This window comes from Netta rufina, assembly GCF_964035555.1.
Source record: "Netta rufina genome assembly, chromosome: 19".
NCBI lineage: Eukaryota > Metazoa > Chordata > Aves > Anseriformes > Anatidae > Netta > Netta rufina.
In genome coordinates this window covers 6,264,842-6,279,400 of record NC_140143.1, presented here as the reverse complement: position 1 = coordinate 6,279,400, position 14,559 = coordinate 6,264,842, and the positions used below count along the sequence as shown (strand labels likewise).

General features: G+C 43.7%; 1 protein-coding gene across 1 annotated transcript; it reads left to right on the top strand.

The window, feature by feature from the left end:
- The first annotated feature begins 65 nt into the window (after nt 1-65).
- Nucleotides 66-14,273, top strand: CRLF3 (cytokine receptor like factor 3). The gene is made up of 8 exons (XM_084298368.1): nt 66-191; nt 2,006-2,213; nt 4,092-4,179; nt 4,646-4,823; nt 6,320-6,542; nt 7,220-7,352; nt 10,790-10,902; nt 11,214-14,273. Exons 1-8 carry the CDS (start codon nt 69-71, stop codon nt 11,465-11,467), a joined length of 1,320 nt encoding a protein of 439 aa, XP_084154494.1. The 5' UTR covers nt 66-68; the 3' UTR covers nt 11,468-14,273.
- The last annotated feature ends 286 nt before the right edge of the window (nt 14,274-14,559 follow it).

Genomic DNA, 14,559 nt, shown 5'->3' with positions numbered 1-14,559 from the left:
ACGCCCCTTTCTTCAAGCCCCGCCCCTCCGCCAGGCCCCGCCCCGCCCCTTGCCCGCCGCGGCCGCCGATGGAGGCCGAGGCCGAGGCGCGGCTCCTGCTGCAGGAGGCTCGGGAGAGCATCGAGGCGGCGCGGAGCTACCGCCGGGAGCTGCGGCACCGCCTGGGGGGGCTGCAGCAGGCGCGGCAGCAGGTGCGGGGCCGTGGGGGCGGAGGGGCCGCGCCGGGACGGACCGGGCGCTGCCGAGCCGGGCCCTGCCCCTGCCCGCCGGTACCGGGGCCGGCCGGGGCACGGAGCGGGCGGGACCCGCCTTGGCCCAGGGGTGCCCGGCGGGGCGGGGGCAGCGCCCGGGGGCCCGGCTCCCGCACAGCCACCGGCACCTCGGTGCCCTGCCGCCAGCGCCCCGCTGAGGGAGCCCAGGGGTAACGGGACGGGACCGGGGCGCTCCCGCTGCTCTGGAGCCGGGCCCGGCACGCGGAAACCCGCTGGAAATCCGCCGGGGGGTGCCCGGGGCTGGGGGGCAGGAGCCGTGCCCTGTGAGCTCCTCAGCAGGACGGGCTGCGTGTGGCCGGGCTGGCTGTGCCTGCCCAAACCCAGGCGCTGCAGTCTCAGGGTGTCTCCTGCTAACCCCACGCGTACCGACACCGAACCTGTTTGCCTTGCTGCTGTGGCCGCTTGTCTGCGTCTGTTTCTGCTCTTGCCCTCCGTGCCCATGACCACACGCTGTTTGCCCACGGAGAAGCAGCCACACGACACCCACACAAGGGTTCCCCCAGTCCCCAAGTGCTGAGTGCCTTAGGCTGGGGCTCAGGTAGCAGAAGTTTTGTTGCTTGGGGACCAGTGGGTGCAGGTGATAGGAAAAGCACTTCAGGGCACTTACACTGTGTCCTCTCCTTTCGGACCGATGGGACGAGATTTCCCAGAGCTTTGTTTTGCTGCATGTTCAGGACCTTGTATGTCCCAAGCCCCGAGCCTTGTTTGATTTGTATCCACACGTAATGGAGGTAGCGGGCTTAGAGAAGTGGCTGCTCGGCCTTCCTCCACCCCACCCCTGCACAAAGCCGAACACTTCCTTTTTTCTGAAGCATTGAAATAGCAAGAGAAGGGAAACCGAGCTGTGCGGCAGCTGTAGAGGTTCGTGAATATTACTTGAAGAGGAAATTTGTTTTACCTAACCAGAGAACTTCCTGTGTTGGTTGTCTGTAGTTCTAAAGATCTAGAAATTACGTGTAAGGCAGCATGCATGTTGCAGCATTTCCTCGTGTGTGTAACTTACACATCTTCATATGAACAACTTTTTTGCCTCTGAGTTTTGCAGTGTTAGTTCAAGGGTTTTCAAATGCATTTTCTTCCTTAGATTCAGTGAGTGCCAATATTTTATGAACACTTGTAGAATCTTCTGTGGCCTGGCTCCTCCAGAATCCGATCAGATTTGCTGTTCACCCCATGCTGTAACCCTGAGCACAGACAAATTCAAAGGTGGTTGTTTGGAAAGGATTGAAAAAAAAGCAGCTTTAGTAAGATCTTAAAAATCTAATGAGGGGATGTGGTCTGGAAAAGGGGTTTTATATAGACTTCTGAAGGTCTGCTGTCTCCTCATTCCACTAAGGATTGCTTGTGTGTGATGGCAGAGTGGTGTTTGAATGGAATCCCAACAGTTGTGAGGGCTGGCAGGGCAGGAGGACCTACAAAGCATTCAGACTTTTCTGGCAAGAATTCCTTGAGTGAAGTACAAGTAACCCAAGTTGTATTCAGCTCAAGCCCCAGAAGTTACCTTGATTTGCTGTGCTAATACGCCCTTCCCCTGGTCTGTGCTAGTTTCTTTGCCTCCTTCCCTCCTGTAGGTGTGCTAAATGACTACAGTAGCTTGTTTGTTAGCTGCCTGTGGTCCTTTTTTTTAGAGCTGACTTCACACACAGGTGCAGATGAGGTGCTTCAGAACAATAAAAGACGTGCCTGGTCTTTGCCTTTATCCTGAGTCCTCCTTTCCTGTCACCTGAATTTAGATCAGAGAAAGCGCAACGCTGACCAGAGATGTACTCGAGCAACACTTTAACGATTTAAAAGGGACCCTAAAGAAGCTGTTGGATGAGCGACTGATGTCATTGCTGCAGGAAGTGGATGCTATAGAACAAGAGAGCATCAAACCGCTGGACGAATGCCAGAAGCTAATAGAGCACGGAGTCAGCACTGCTGATGATCTGCTCCAGGAAGGTAAGGCAGGACCCAGTACCCAGCCTTAGTTCTGCCTTCCAGTGTGTCTCTTTTCAAAGTCTTTTCTCAAATGTTCCTGTTAGCATCGGCATGCTTGGCTCATTTTGGACTCCTCTCAAATTAAGTGTTAAGAAGAGATTAAAAGTCGGGTAGTCTGAGGAGCTGATCAATTTTTACCTTGTGCTTTAATATTTCACTCCAATCCTAGGATGTATGTGTGTCAGTGCAGCCTTCTCTTAAGGACTGGGAGTATCTGCTTTTAGAAATGTGCCTTGCTGCAGGGGTGTCCTGCACTCCACCACTCTAGAATGAGTTTATCAAGCTACTTTGAAATAAAATGCATCTCAGGTACCATATAGCAAAATGTCTCTGGTCTCACTAAGTTAGCAACTGAGTCCAGTAGAATTTCAGGTGTGAATAAGCTTTAATGTCTGTCCTCTGTAAGGATAAACTTCATCTGTTGTGGTCCAGTAGCTCTCATCATGGAATAAAATCATTTAAAATTTGAATATATCTGTCTTGCAAAGTGACATACTGTGCAGACTGAGTGAGCAAACATTTGTCCTAACATTCTGGACTTGCAGAAAGTTACTTGTACGCTCCTTCCAACCTGAACTAACATATTCTGTTGTAAGTTTGTATCCTACTGATGCTAAATACCTAGGCAGAAAGGAATGTCACTCTTGACTGTTTTCCCCAGACTGGAGAACCTACTGGGAGCATGTCTGAGCCATGAGTATGTTGGCAGTTTCCTTGCATTGTTCTCATGTCTCAACTTTAACTTTCTTTCAACATGATCTCAGTTCTGTGAACTAAAGGGTATTGAGCAGCCTCCCTTGGGTAGGAAATGTACCAGCTTGCGCTCAGCAGTGAGTTTAGTGCTTAAAAAACATGCTGGTTTGGTACCGCTGCGCCTCCTGCTCACAGGAATAGCGACAATATTTAAGGATTAATTTATTGGTTTATTTCCAGCACCACAGCTCTGGGACAGCTGGTAATCACCTTGTTTTTATTTTACATCTCAAGTTACTGAATCACAGGGTGGTGACAAAGATCGCCTCTGCTTTCTACAGGTTTGTCAGATCTCCTGAGGATCTGACTAGCTGCGCGTCTCCCATCCCACGGGTCGCTGTTGTCTCTGCACACACACACAGGCACTGCTCAGTCGTGTCGATAAAGTGAGCTGAGATTGCATGAGTCAGAGAGGAGTTAAGCCTCCATGCTTATTAAATCTCTTGCTGCCAATTATGACGTATGCTTTTCATTAGAGATTTGTAATGTTTGTAATTCTCCATTTGGAAAAGAACTGAGCTTGCTTATGTTGTGAGTTACCATAAATCAGATAGATGGAGCATACATCCCTGTAAGCTGAAGTGCAGGACACGACTTTATATGGAAAGCTTATGAGAAGACTTCTGTTTATCTCCAGACTTTAATTCATGGATTACTTCATTCATTATGACAATACTGACCACTTACATTGTAGCAAACAGAGCAATGGGTGAAATTATTTTTCACTTTTAAGCTACTGCTTTTTGATTTTCTGCTCAGTGAAGGTGCTTTACTTTTTTCTTACTTTAAAGCAGATGGAGAAAGGGATTTCTGGCATCCAACCCCAGTTCTACTGCTGCTTGAGACCTGAGGCAAATTATTACGTGCTATGGATGTGTCTACGGGAAGTTTGAGAGCTTCAGAAGTTGCTAGATAGGCTTTATGTTGTTAACTGTAATTTTATTTTCTAGCTTAGAGTCGAGCAAAGGTGCTGAGAAAGCTTCATGTTTAATTGGCTGTTCGTGTCAGAACTGGTTATTCTTTGAAGCAAAGAATGCCTTACTTGGACATTTTCTCATTAGTAATATTTCTACCATTTGATTCCAGGAGAGAGTGCAGTCCATGGAGATGTGGGACAACAGAATGAAAAACTTTGCAACTTTACAAAAAAAGCTTTACATATTCAGCTAGATAGGTAAGATACTGTCACACTGAGGTGGTTGGAGGCAGTGGCACATGTGCTGCTCCTCCATGGGGATTTTTTCTGCTTTGAAACACAAGTCCTGTCTTCCATTCCTTTAAGAGATTTATCTGAGCTGTTTCTCTCCTGTTTATTTCATAGGCTTTTTTGGGTTTGGCAGCCACAGAATGGAGTAGTTTTCAACCTGCATATGTTCTGTAGAAATACCGGCTGTTTATTTGTCAATGGTGAAACCCCTCCCTGTGGAACAGCCTGTGTTACAGAGTATTTACTGAGAAACAGACAGTTTGGTTAGGGCTGAAATGCTGGGTGTTTTCTGAGCCTTTTAAGTTCGAAATGCACGTGCCAATTTCTGCAGCTGTTCTCTCTTTGCTAAGTTTGTACAGATTCAAGTGTATGGGCAAAACATGAATTTGTAGAGGCTGGCCCCTTTCATTACAGCAAACTCTTCCTTTCTCAGCTTACCAGAAGTGCCCTCCTTGGTTGATGTGCCTTGTTTATCTGCCCAGCTGGATGACTGCCTTCTTACCATACTGAAAAATGAAATATTCAGACATGGAACTGTAGCATCTCGCCCACCTGTACAGTTAGAGGAATTTGTTGAGAAGCCTGGAGGTATTTTAGTCCGATGGTGTAAGGTAGGTAAAATATCCTGGCTGAAAATCATTCAGGCTTTTGCTTTCTTGAAATAAATTGAAAAATCTCCTTTCATTCTGGATTCTCTGCTGCCTTCAGGGAATAGTGCACTCCAGCGTGTAGTTAAAAACTTCAGAAAATATTTTTATGATAATTGCCTCGTTTAAAGGCAAGGTAATCTGGTGACGTTGTGGATGGTGCTGAGGCTTGTGTCTGCCTGATGGTGACACTTCTGCCTCAGACTCTTGCTGAGTGCCCTGCCTCCATGTGCGGGCAGAAAGGGCCAGTGCACGAGTGCACCTCTGCCGTGCAGTCTCCTTCCCTGTCTGTGGAAAAGTCGGGAGGAACAGCTGGAAACACTGCTGCCCCTCCTTCCCACGCTTAAACAAGTGCCAGATGCTGGACAAGCAGGCACTGCCTCCTCCACGTACTCTTCCCACTAAACAAATAGCAGAGAGTAATCCACCTGTGCTGCTGTTGTACAAACACGACCAAAGATCCCTGGTGTGTTTCTGACAGATGTGATTCACACAAAGCCATTCATGCTGTGGAACCACGTGCTGCTTTTGTGTGGCAGCAATGGCTAAATGCTGTTGTTGAGACTGAACCTCATTGCTGGGGTGGTGCTTTGGTTCGGTTTGAAGATGCTTTAGCAGACCCAGGATTATCATCCAGAGGAGGCTGAACCTGTTCTGTTAGGCTTTTACACCTAAACACATTTGTGTTCTTAGGGAAATGGAGTGGATAGAAAGAGAAAATATTTTAATATTGGCATTAGCTACTCAAGGAATCTCTCTTTGATATACAAGAACTATTTTTGAGTAAACCATTGCTATGTTCTGATGTGGTTTAGTCATTGTTGGACAGCTCTATGTTCCTTGGCAGCACGAAACAAACTTTTGTTTTTCTAGCAACAGCCAGGCATTCGTCACCTTACCTTGTAAAGGATGTGGATTCAGAGTGTGAAAGCATAGGCACGATTGTAACATGTAGTCTCATTTTTCTGTGTTATAAAGAGTTCCTGAATTTGGTCGTTTGAGTGATAGTAGAGCTTTTGTGGGGGGGGGAAAAAACACTCCTTTGACTTAGAGATATCAAAGAATTGGAAGTTTTTCCCTGGAACGGATTATGAAGGATAACTGTGAACTCTTCTTGCTGTTAAAAGTTGGCACTGAATTTTGTCTCCAAATTTGTCTTCAGCTTTTGCTTAAGGATCTTGTTATGTCTCTGCTAGACTGATAAGCTGATAAGCTCTGCGTTGTTCCTTCTGTAGCTACTTCTAAGCTGTGATCAAATTTTTTTTTTTTATTAGTTGTTTTGGAGACTGATTTTATTTTCTATAAGGCGTGCTTTCTGCTCTTTAATACCTTGTTACCCTGAATTGCCTCTGCTGACAGTCTGCAATACGACCCTAATGTGTGCTGCTTCAGAGGTGGAAGGCAAAAAAAGGGCAGGGTCACACATTAATTACATATTAATGTAATACGTGTTTCTCTAGGTGGACGATGACTTTGTACCACAAGATTACAGACTGCAATATCGTAAGAGCACTGCCAGTCACTTTGAAGATGTGTATGTTGGCTCAGAGACAGAGTTCATAGTACTGCACATTGATCCTAATGTCGATTACCAGTTCAGAGTCTGTGCCCGAGGAGATGGACGGCAAGAGTGGAGTCCATGGAGTGTTCCTCAGATCGGCCGCACCACGCTAGTGCCCCATGGTACTGTTTCCTTGCTGTTCGTCTTCATCTTAATTCTGTCATCAGCATAGTGCTCCTGAAGGTCCATAGTTGAATGGAGCTGCTTTTTGTGCAGTGGTGGGGTTTCCTTACCTATGATACAGGTGTGATATATGATGAGCTATCTGTTCCTTCATACTAGAAGTTACTCTTTGCTGAATTTGGATTTCAGCTTGGTAGTGCGAGAGGCAGTGAGCTGTTCCAGCAGGCAGCTTAGTGCTTAGCCTTGGAAACCATCTCTGAGACAGTGCTTGCAGGCCAGAAGTCAAGATCTTTTTCCCCTTGTCTCCACCCTTCCTAAAAATTCTTTGATGACCAAGTTATCTTGTATTGAGAGAAAACCTCAATTTCATCTTCACTTTCAGTTTTGTAAATGCAGTGGGTCACAGGTTTTCTTTTGCCTGCAAGATGACTTCACAGGGATTGCAGCACAGAGTAAACTTCTGGCAAACCCTGTGAGCTGGAAAATATATTCTGTGATTATAACGGATTTGGAAAAGAAATCTCTCCATCAGAAGAAAGCAAAAACAGCCCCTGTTCTTTACTTAGCTTAAGCTTCATATGAGGTAAACTGAGTGGACATTGCAACTGACAGTATTTTGCACGGACTGTAACTAGTCTAATTGAAGTCCATGCTTCTATTTCTTTTTTCTTTGAAGAATGGACAACTGGTTTGGAGGGTTACAGCCTGAGCAGTCGAAGAAACATAGCACTTCGAAATGATTCTCAGTCATGTGGTGTGCTCTACTCCAAAGCTCCTACTTATTTCTGTGGGCAAACGTTAACATTCAGGCAAGTACTTTCTTGATAGCTTTTGTCCGGCGCACCTACTGTGAACTGAAATTCCTTCTCTCGTCTGTTTTATCGTAATTGTATGTAAACCTGAGTCATGATACGTGTTTGAATTCTGTATTAGCTCAGACCAAATTAAGATACCATGTCTGTGTGAAGTCTGAACATCTTTTTCATTACTTCTGCTTCCCAACTCTAGGAGAACACCTGATGTTTTTGTAGGACCTGCACCTATCTAGCACAGACTAGAGTGAACTCCTGAGGGAAAGTGAAATATAGCCCATGGTGAGCAAATCTGTGGAACACGGAGTTTTCTGTTGTTTTGTAGCATCTCTTACTGGCTTGCTAGAAGTCAGTGGAGACTTTCCATTGAGTCTTTTTAGCCAGTGGGTTCTTTTCTTCCCAGACTATCCACATTTTGATGACATTGGATGGGAAAATGCATGTTTTTTCAAGACAGATAAGGTTGACAGTCTGGCACCACTGTCTTTAACCTCTGAGATAATTATTGCTCAGCAGACTCCTGGCATTAGAAGGTCTTGATTGGAAAAGATATCTTGTGAAATTCAAGCTTTACATTTGATACAGAATGTAATTAAAAACTTTGGCAGCTCTGCTGCCTGTAGTCATTTTCCCGAGATAACACTGTTTAACTGGGTGTGAGGAACTTCCTTATGGGTTTGTCAGCTGTAGTTACAGACCTCAGAGACTCTGAAGCTTTATTTCATCTTTCTCTTGGTTAAATAAAACTACTTGCTGTACAGTAGGCAACCCCCAAAGATAATTTAAGGGCGTTGTTCATGATACTTTTTGTAACACGGTGTGTCATTTCTCCCTTCCTGATAAATTATCTTAACTTGAGATGGTTGTAGCATGAGGATGTATTCAGTTGTCCTGTCTGGGATAGGATAAAAAGACCCGAAGCTTTCATTTGAAATCTGTTGGTAGATGTAACATCTTTTGGCTCAGAAGTGCCTGTGAAATTAAAGGCAGAACTTTGAGGTTTTCCTTGGTTCTGTTTCAGACCAACATCCTTTTATCTTTCTCTATTGGTAACACATGAAAATCTTTACAGTTTAGTGTTGTGGACTTCTCTCCAAGATGAGATTGTTTCAGGATGGCAGAGCAGCAACAAGCACATGTCCTTGAGAATTGTAATGACATGAATGTTACGATTGAAGACAACCTGACAAATCGGTTGTGTTCCTTTTCCAAGGCTGGAGAGTAGCTTCCTGTTTCAGAGTGTGTAAGATTTTGCTAAGCTGTGAGATGTAATATTTGGTGCTTGGTTTCTCCATCTGTTGAAACAAAACTATATTCACAAGGGGATAAGTGGGTTGCAGAGCAAACCAAGTAAGCGAGGTTCACGTTACAGATGTTTGTGAAGCAGCTTTGTATTCTTCCAGTGCATTCAGGACACAGGAATATCTCATCAGTGAAAAGTGAAGCTCTAATAAATGCAGTGCTTTGTATCTGTTTTTAAAAGATAGACTGCTTTAGTTATCCTCTGAGGTAAGGCATTTGGACTAGTTGGAGGAAAAGAGCGTTGCTTTAAGTCAAGACTCATCCTGTTTCTCTGCAGCCTTCAGGGAGCTGCCCTCGGGAAGGTGACGTTTCTCCCCAGGGACCAGCTCTGCAGCTGTCTCTGAAGTTTCCGCTTGCAGTAGGGAGCCACAGCCAGTCTGGGCAGGGTGCTGATTTGAGGACATCCAGCAGAGGCAGTGTGAAGATTGGGCTGCCAGGAGCCCACCACAACTCTCCTTAAAGCTATTAAAAGGAAGTGTGTGTGATCACCCATAGATTTACTTCTCTGTGCTCTGAGACAAATGGAAACTGGTGGTGGTTGAACTGTTTCAGTGCGTATATGCAGTGACTGGGGCAAAGTCATTTGCTCTGCAGCACTGGAAGCAGCGAAGGGGATTTGAATGGTGTTCCACTGAGCATTGTTCCTACCATGTAAACAAATTTTAAGTCCTTAAAGATCATAAAGGCTGGAAAACTTTGTAATGTTGTAGGAAAGATCGGTCCAGTAAAGCAAAGCTTAGGAGGCTGTGTAGTGATGCTCTGTACTGTTCTTGAGCTGGCTATTTATTTATCACTGTAAAAACAAAACCAGGTAAGGAGAGGAATGGTGATCTATGCCATATCCTGGCCTTCTTTTCCATGCGAGGGAGGGAAGGCCATGGGAGATCTGTGTGGTTGGCCCTTGTCTTGGGCAATCGTGTTGTGCTTCCTCTTTATGGTGTAAGGAAGGTTTGGTATTGGCTCTCTAGGGGTTAAGGATGGTGGTGTAATGATGCTGGAAAGCCTGGATGTGATCAATACAGAAGTGCATGATGCAAAACATGGCCTCAGCCTGGATTCACTGAGAGAGCTGAACCTAAACAGTTCAGTTGGTCCTAGACTGGCTGCTGTGTAAATGATCCCAGTCTGGGGGTACCATTGCTCCTACCTCACAGTATTGCTGTCCTGCTGCTTGTGTCATTGTTTTTTCTTTCTGCTGCTGCTGATCCAGGTTACTTTCACAGTGCTCTGCAGAAAAGGGTGTACAAAAATGAGTAAGTGTGGGTGCAGATTGGTAGGATAGAATTCTTACTTTTTAATGGGTCTATAACTACGCCTTTTTTCTTTTTTTTTTTTTGTCATTTGTGGGTTGGAAGTAAGTGTTTGTACTGACAGAAATCTCAAGAAAAGCTCCTTTAACTAGGGATGGAATGAATTAACATTACCTTGTGCACAAAGGCTTTGCTGTTTATAACATAGCTGTTTATAAAACTTTACCAGTAACTCAAAGTTTAAAATCTAGATTAGGGTACCAAAATTAATTCAATTTCTCATTTGAAGTTGTTTTGGGAAAGCATTGTGGATCATTTCCAAATTAAAAGATTCTTAGATGTTTTAACTTTTAATTTTGTTTTGCTTTACAGCACAAGGCTCTTGCTATCTTAGTGATATTCCCAGGAGACTGAAAAACCTAACAGAGTGCAGCAGTAAAACATGGTTCCAATTTTATCTTCCCTGTTTGTCTTGACAGAGTTAACTCATTGTGTGCCAGCCTACTGCCCAGTTTAATTTTCAGTTCTTAAAAGCTTCTGCTTGGGGTTTCCTGTTGTTTGACAACAACTGAGGATCAGTGCTTCTCCCTCTCTTAAACTGTACAGAAAATAACCATCGCTTTACTTCCTAGAAAAGACCAGTTGAGTTTCCTGAGTCACTCAGGCTCTCCCAAAACCATGGTTTAGCACCTTTCAGAAAAGGCAGTACATGAGAAAACACCCAGATACAGAAGCACCCTTACTCAGCTGGAAGAGCCCAATGAATTTGGTGAAAGCCCTGGAGCACAGTGCAGAAGTCTTACATGACAGGGTGTTACTGGGAATTTCATTGTATGCTTTTGTGTAAAGCTTCAGGGTTTGACCTGACTTTTTGCTTGGTAGAATTGAAACCGTGGGACAGCCAGACAGACGAGACAGCCTGGGAGTGTGTGTGGAGCAGCAGAATGGCTACGATTCTTTGCAGCGGGACAAGGCTGTGTGTATTAGCACAAATGGTGAGTCAATCACATAACTGAAGAATGTGTTTTTTTTTTTTTTCCCCCAAATACTGCAGTCCCTAGTCCTTTTTATCCCTGGATAATACACAAACAACTTCACCCACGTTGTGTGTACACTGCTCATGCAGTTACCATCTTTGGTGAGATCATGGATCTCCTGCATGCAGTTACTGCAACCTGTTTGATGTGACAAAAAGCAATGTGACAGGATTGCCTTTCGTTTCTACTTGCCTGCCAAACACAGACAGCCTTGCATGTTGGTATGTATAGAAAATGAGAAATAATGTTTGATACCTTGACTGTTTCAGGGGCAGTGTTTGTAAACGGAAAAGAGATGACAAACCAACTGCCTGCTGTTACTTCTGGATCAACTGTGACATTTGACATGGAAGTTGTGCAGTTAGGACCTTCCAGCAATGAGGGAGGAAACTTCAAGCTTAGAGTAACCATTAGCTCTAACAACAGGGAAGTGGTCTTTGACTGGGTACTGGATCAGTGCTGTGTCTCTTTGTATTTTGGATGTTCGTTTTCATACCCAGGCTGGAAAGTTCTGGTGTTTTAGCAGCTCATGTGAGTGAAGGGATTCTTGTTCTTGCTATACTCTGTAATGTCAAAAGCTGGATTTCCAGCTGTTTGATACCAACAATCTTTGTACTACTTGAACTCCGCTATATTGTACTTCCTACTGGATTCATTTCAAAAAAAGTTGTGAAACATTGGGTTTTTTACTCTGGAAAAAGCGAAACAGGCATTGGTGTAGACATTAATTTAAGCAAGTCCATAAGACTTTACCCTTTTTTTTTTTTCCTCCAGACTTGAGTTTTGTCAGTATTTTGTTGTACTCTAGTCTCAGGGTACGCTTATTGTATGAAATTAACTTTGCTTAATGCTGCTGTTCTGTGAAATAAGCCTATAAACGTTAGGGGGTTGGAGGTAATGGACCAAAGCTTTATTTATACCACTCATAAAAAGAGCAAAGTATTTAGAGCAGTGATGCCTTGCTATGCTTCCTTGTACACAATGCTGCCTTAATAATATGAACGGATAGTGGGTTCTGCATGCAACCACAGTTTCTTCCATGCACGGTACTGTTCATTTCCCCCAAAACAAGGATGTCTGAGCCATGGTGTTTGTTCAGATATGTACCCAGTCTGTTAAATGACTTGGTTTTATCTAAGTGCCTTACTTCCATGTATTTCTTGAACTGTTCCCTGTATCTTAGAATAGATTTTCTAGAGTAGTTGCAGGGTGGTGCTTACATCCTCAACTTAATGCTGACACTTGTCTCACATTAGACCAATGCCCACAGCTGGACAGTTATCCTTCTCTGGTCTGAATGTCTTTCCTAGTTATATTTTACTTTGTAGCTGATGTCTGGGCGGTGTCATGCTGAAGTATGACATGCGGAGGGCAGCCATGATTCCTCACAGAGCCGTGTTAAGATGCAGAGGCAACTTTCTGCTGTCCCAGCAATAGTGACCTTGAGGTGGTTTTCTGCTGTACAGGACTCCTAGAAATCCCAGCTGTTCACTCATACTATTACAGGGGAGTACAAGGCCTCCCTTGCTGCTAGTGCAGCCACTGCAGCCAGCTGAGGCCACACACAGTGGCGTACTGTCTGAGCAAGCTGGGACTGCAGCTGAAGGTGCAAGTTAGGAGGTAACAGAGAAGGGCCTAAGGCAGACACTGCTGGTAGATTTAACCTGTGGCAGTCAAAGCAGAGTACAGTGTGGTGCTAGTTTAGCACTCTTCTCACTGTAGTAGGATGGGATAAAAAAGTAGTAGGCAGTAATTTAAAATCTACATAAAGTTACCAGTATTCCCCTTAAGAGGGGAATAAGATTTATAATGAGCTTGTCACATGGACTATTCCTGGTCAAAAGATGAAACTGCATTTAAAGTATTCTTTAAAGTAATGCTCATTGAGGCCCTTAAAAAAGGTTTTTATTGCATTAAGTTCAATTAAAAATATACATTTCAACATGTTAGAGGGGCAAGTTCTTTTTATAAAACCTAGACAATCACCCTGCCCTTCTTCACCACTTTCAACATACTATATTATCCCTTTATGCTAGCATAAGTTTCATTACGGTGTATTAATACTCCCCATTCAAATTGTCAGTACAAAAATGAGTTGTCCTGCCTGCATTTTGCCCCAAGCATTGGTAGTAGGGGTACATGAATTCCAGAAGATAATGACAGCTATTATTACTACCATTTACAAGAAAAAAAAATTGAGAAGTTTCAGAGGAATTGAAAAAACATATAGAATTAATTAGAATGTATTATAAAACATGAAGGAAGGAGGAAAGACTGGACACCCACAGGTTTATTATTCTTCTGTGCTAGCAATGAAATAGCTGCAGCATTCTCAGTTAATCAAGTGTAACTATTTCACTTTTACCATATCCTATACTTCGAATTCCTTTGAATTATTGTGACGAGTGTTGTCAAAATTGTGCTGTATCCCAGCTGTCACATCTTGAATACAGTTCTTATGTTATAGCTGTGAAAGTCAAGTAGATGATCAAACTGTCAGTTGTGTTTAGGGGATCAGGCTGGCACTCCAGCCAGCAGCCAACTTGAATCTTGCTCCAATTAGTAGTGCTGGTAGTTTTATTAGTAAGACTTCAGGTGTCAGGTACTAGTTGTAACTCAGTACTTTTACCGTATGGAAATTAAAATAGTGAATATCTACATTTCTGAGGAATAAGCAGCTCAGGTACCTCTTCACCTGCTTTTGGAGGGCCTAGTCAGACTTGATTCTGCAGGATATTTACCAGCATAATAGATCATGAAACTTAAAGTCTTGAATTCAGGTACTTCCAGAGATGGTAATGCCTCGTCAGTTTGTTCGGCATATACACAGAAAGCAGCTTAAGATGACTGTGAAGGGCTACCCAGGAGGCCCCTACTGTTCCCCTTGAGAGCTGAGGATGGCAATAGACTAAATAGTTCTTCTGACATAAATTTTTAAGTTGCATCTTGAACAAGGCCAGCTTGCCAATTTTGTATTTCTAACTGAACATAAGACTAGCTGCCCAGATCACAAATTAGGTACTGTACAACCACCTCTTAGGAGAAGCATATCTCAAACCTGGGATGGGTGAAGAATCTCAGGGCAAGACCTGAGTAAGAAAACAAGGTATCTAAAGAACCAACATAAGCTTGGATTAAAAAAAGGGTTAAGCTCCATTCTTTCACAGCAGCATTCAGCTAGATAGAAGACTTGGCACATCCTTTACAGTTTTTCACCTCTAGCTATTGGAGCCTTGCAAGGCTCGAAGAGCGTTAACTGCCTATGAAATCCTGAAAGTTGTTTTCTGAAGCTAGTACATTCTCTTACCTCAAAACTGAGACATTTGTGTCAAGTGAAATTTAATTTTTTTTAAATAAAGTTTTATCCCACAGCTGTGTATGTTGTAGTAAATTGTTGATTGGGGCATAAAAGTGGGGAACCACTGAGTTCACCTAACAAGAATATAAATGCATTCTGCAGCATTGCATCTGTCTTAATAAGAGCTCCTCAATTTTTCCTCATTTTCATCTTGTTTCTCATAAGTCCTGTATATTCTTTGAGCAATTGTTTACTTTCATGTAGTTTAGATCTAAACTGACATCTCTTGCAAAAATATTTTTCTTGCTTTATTAGTG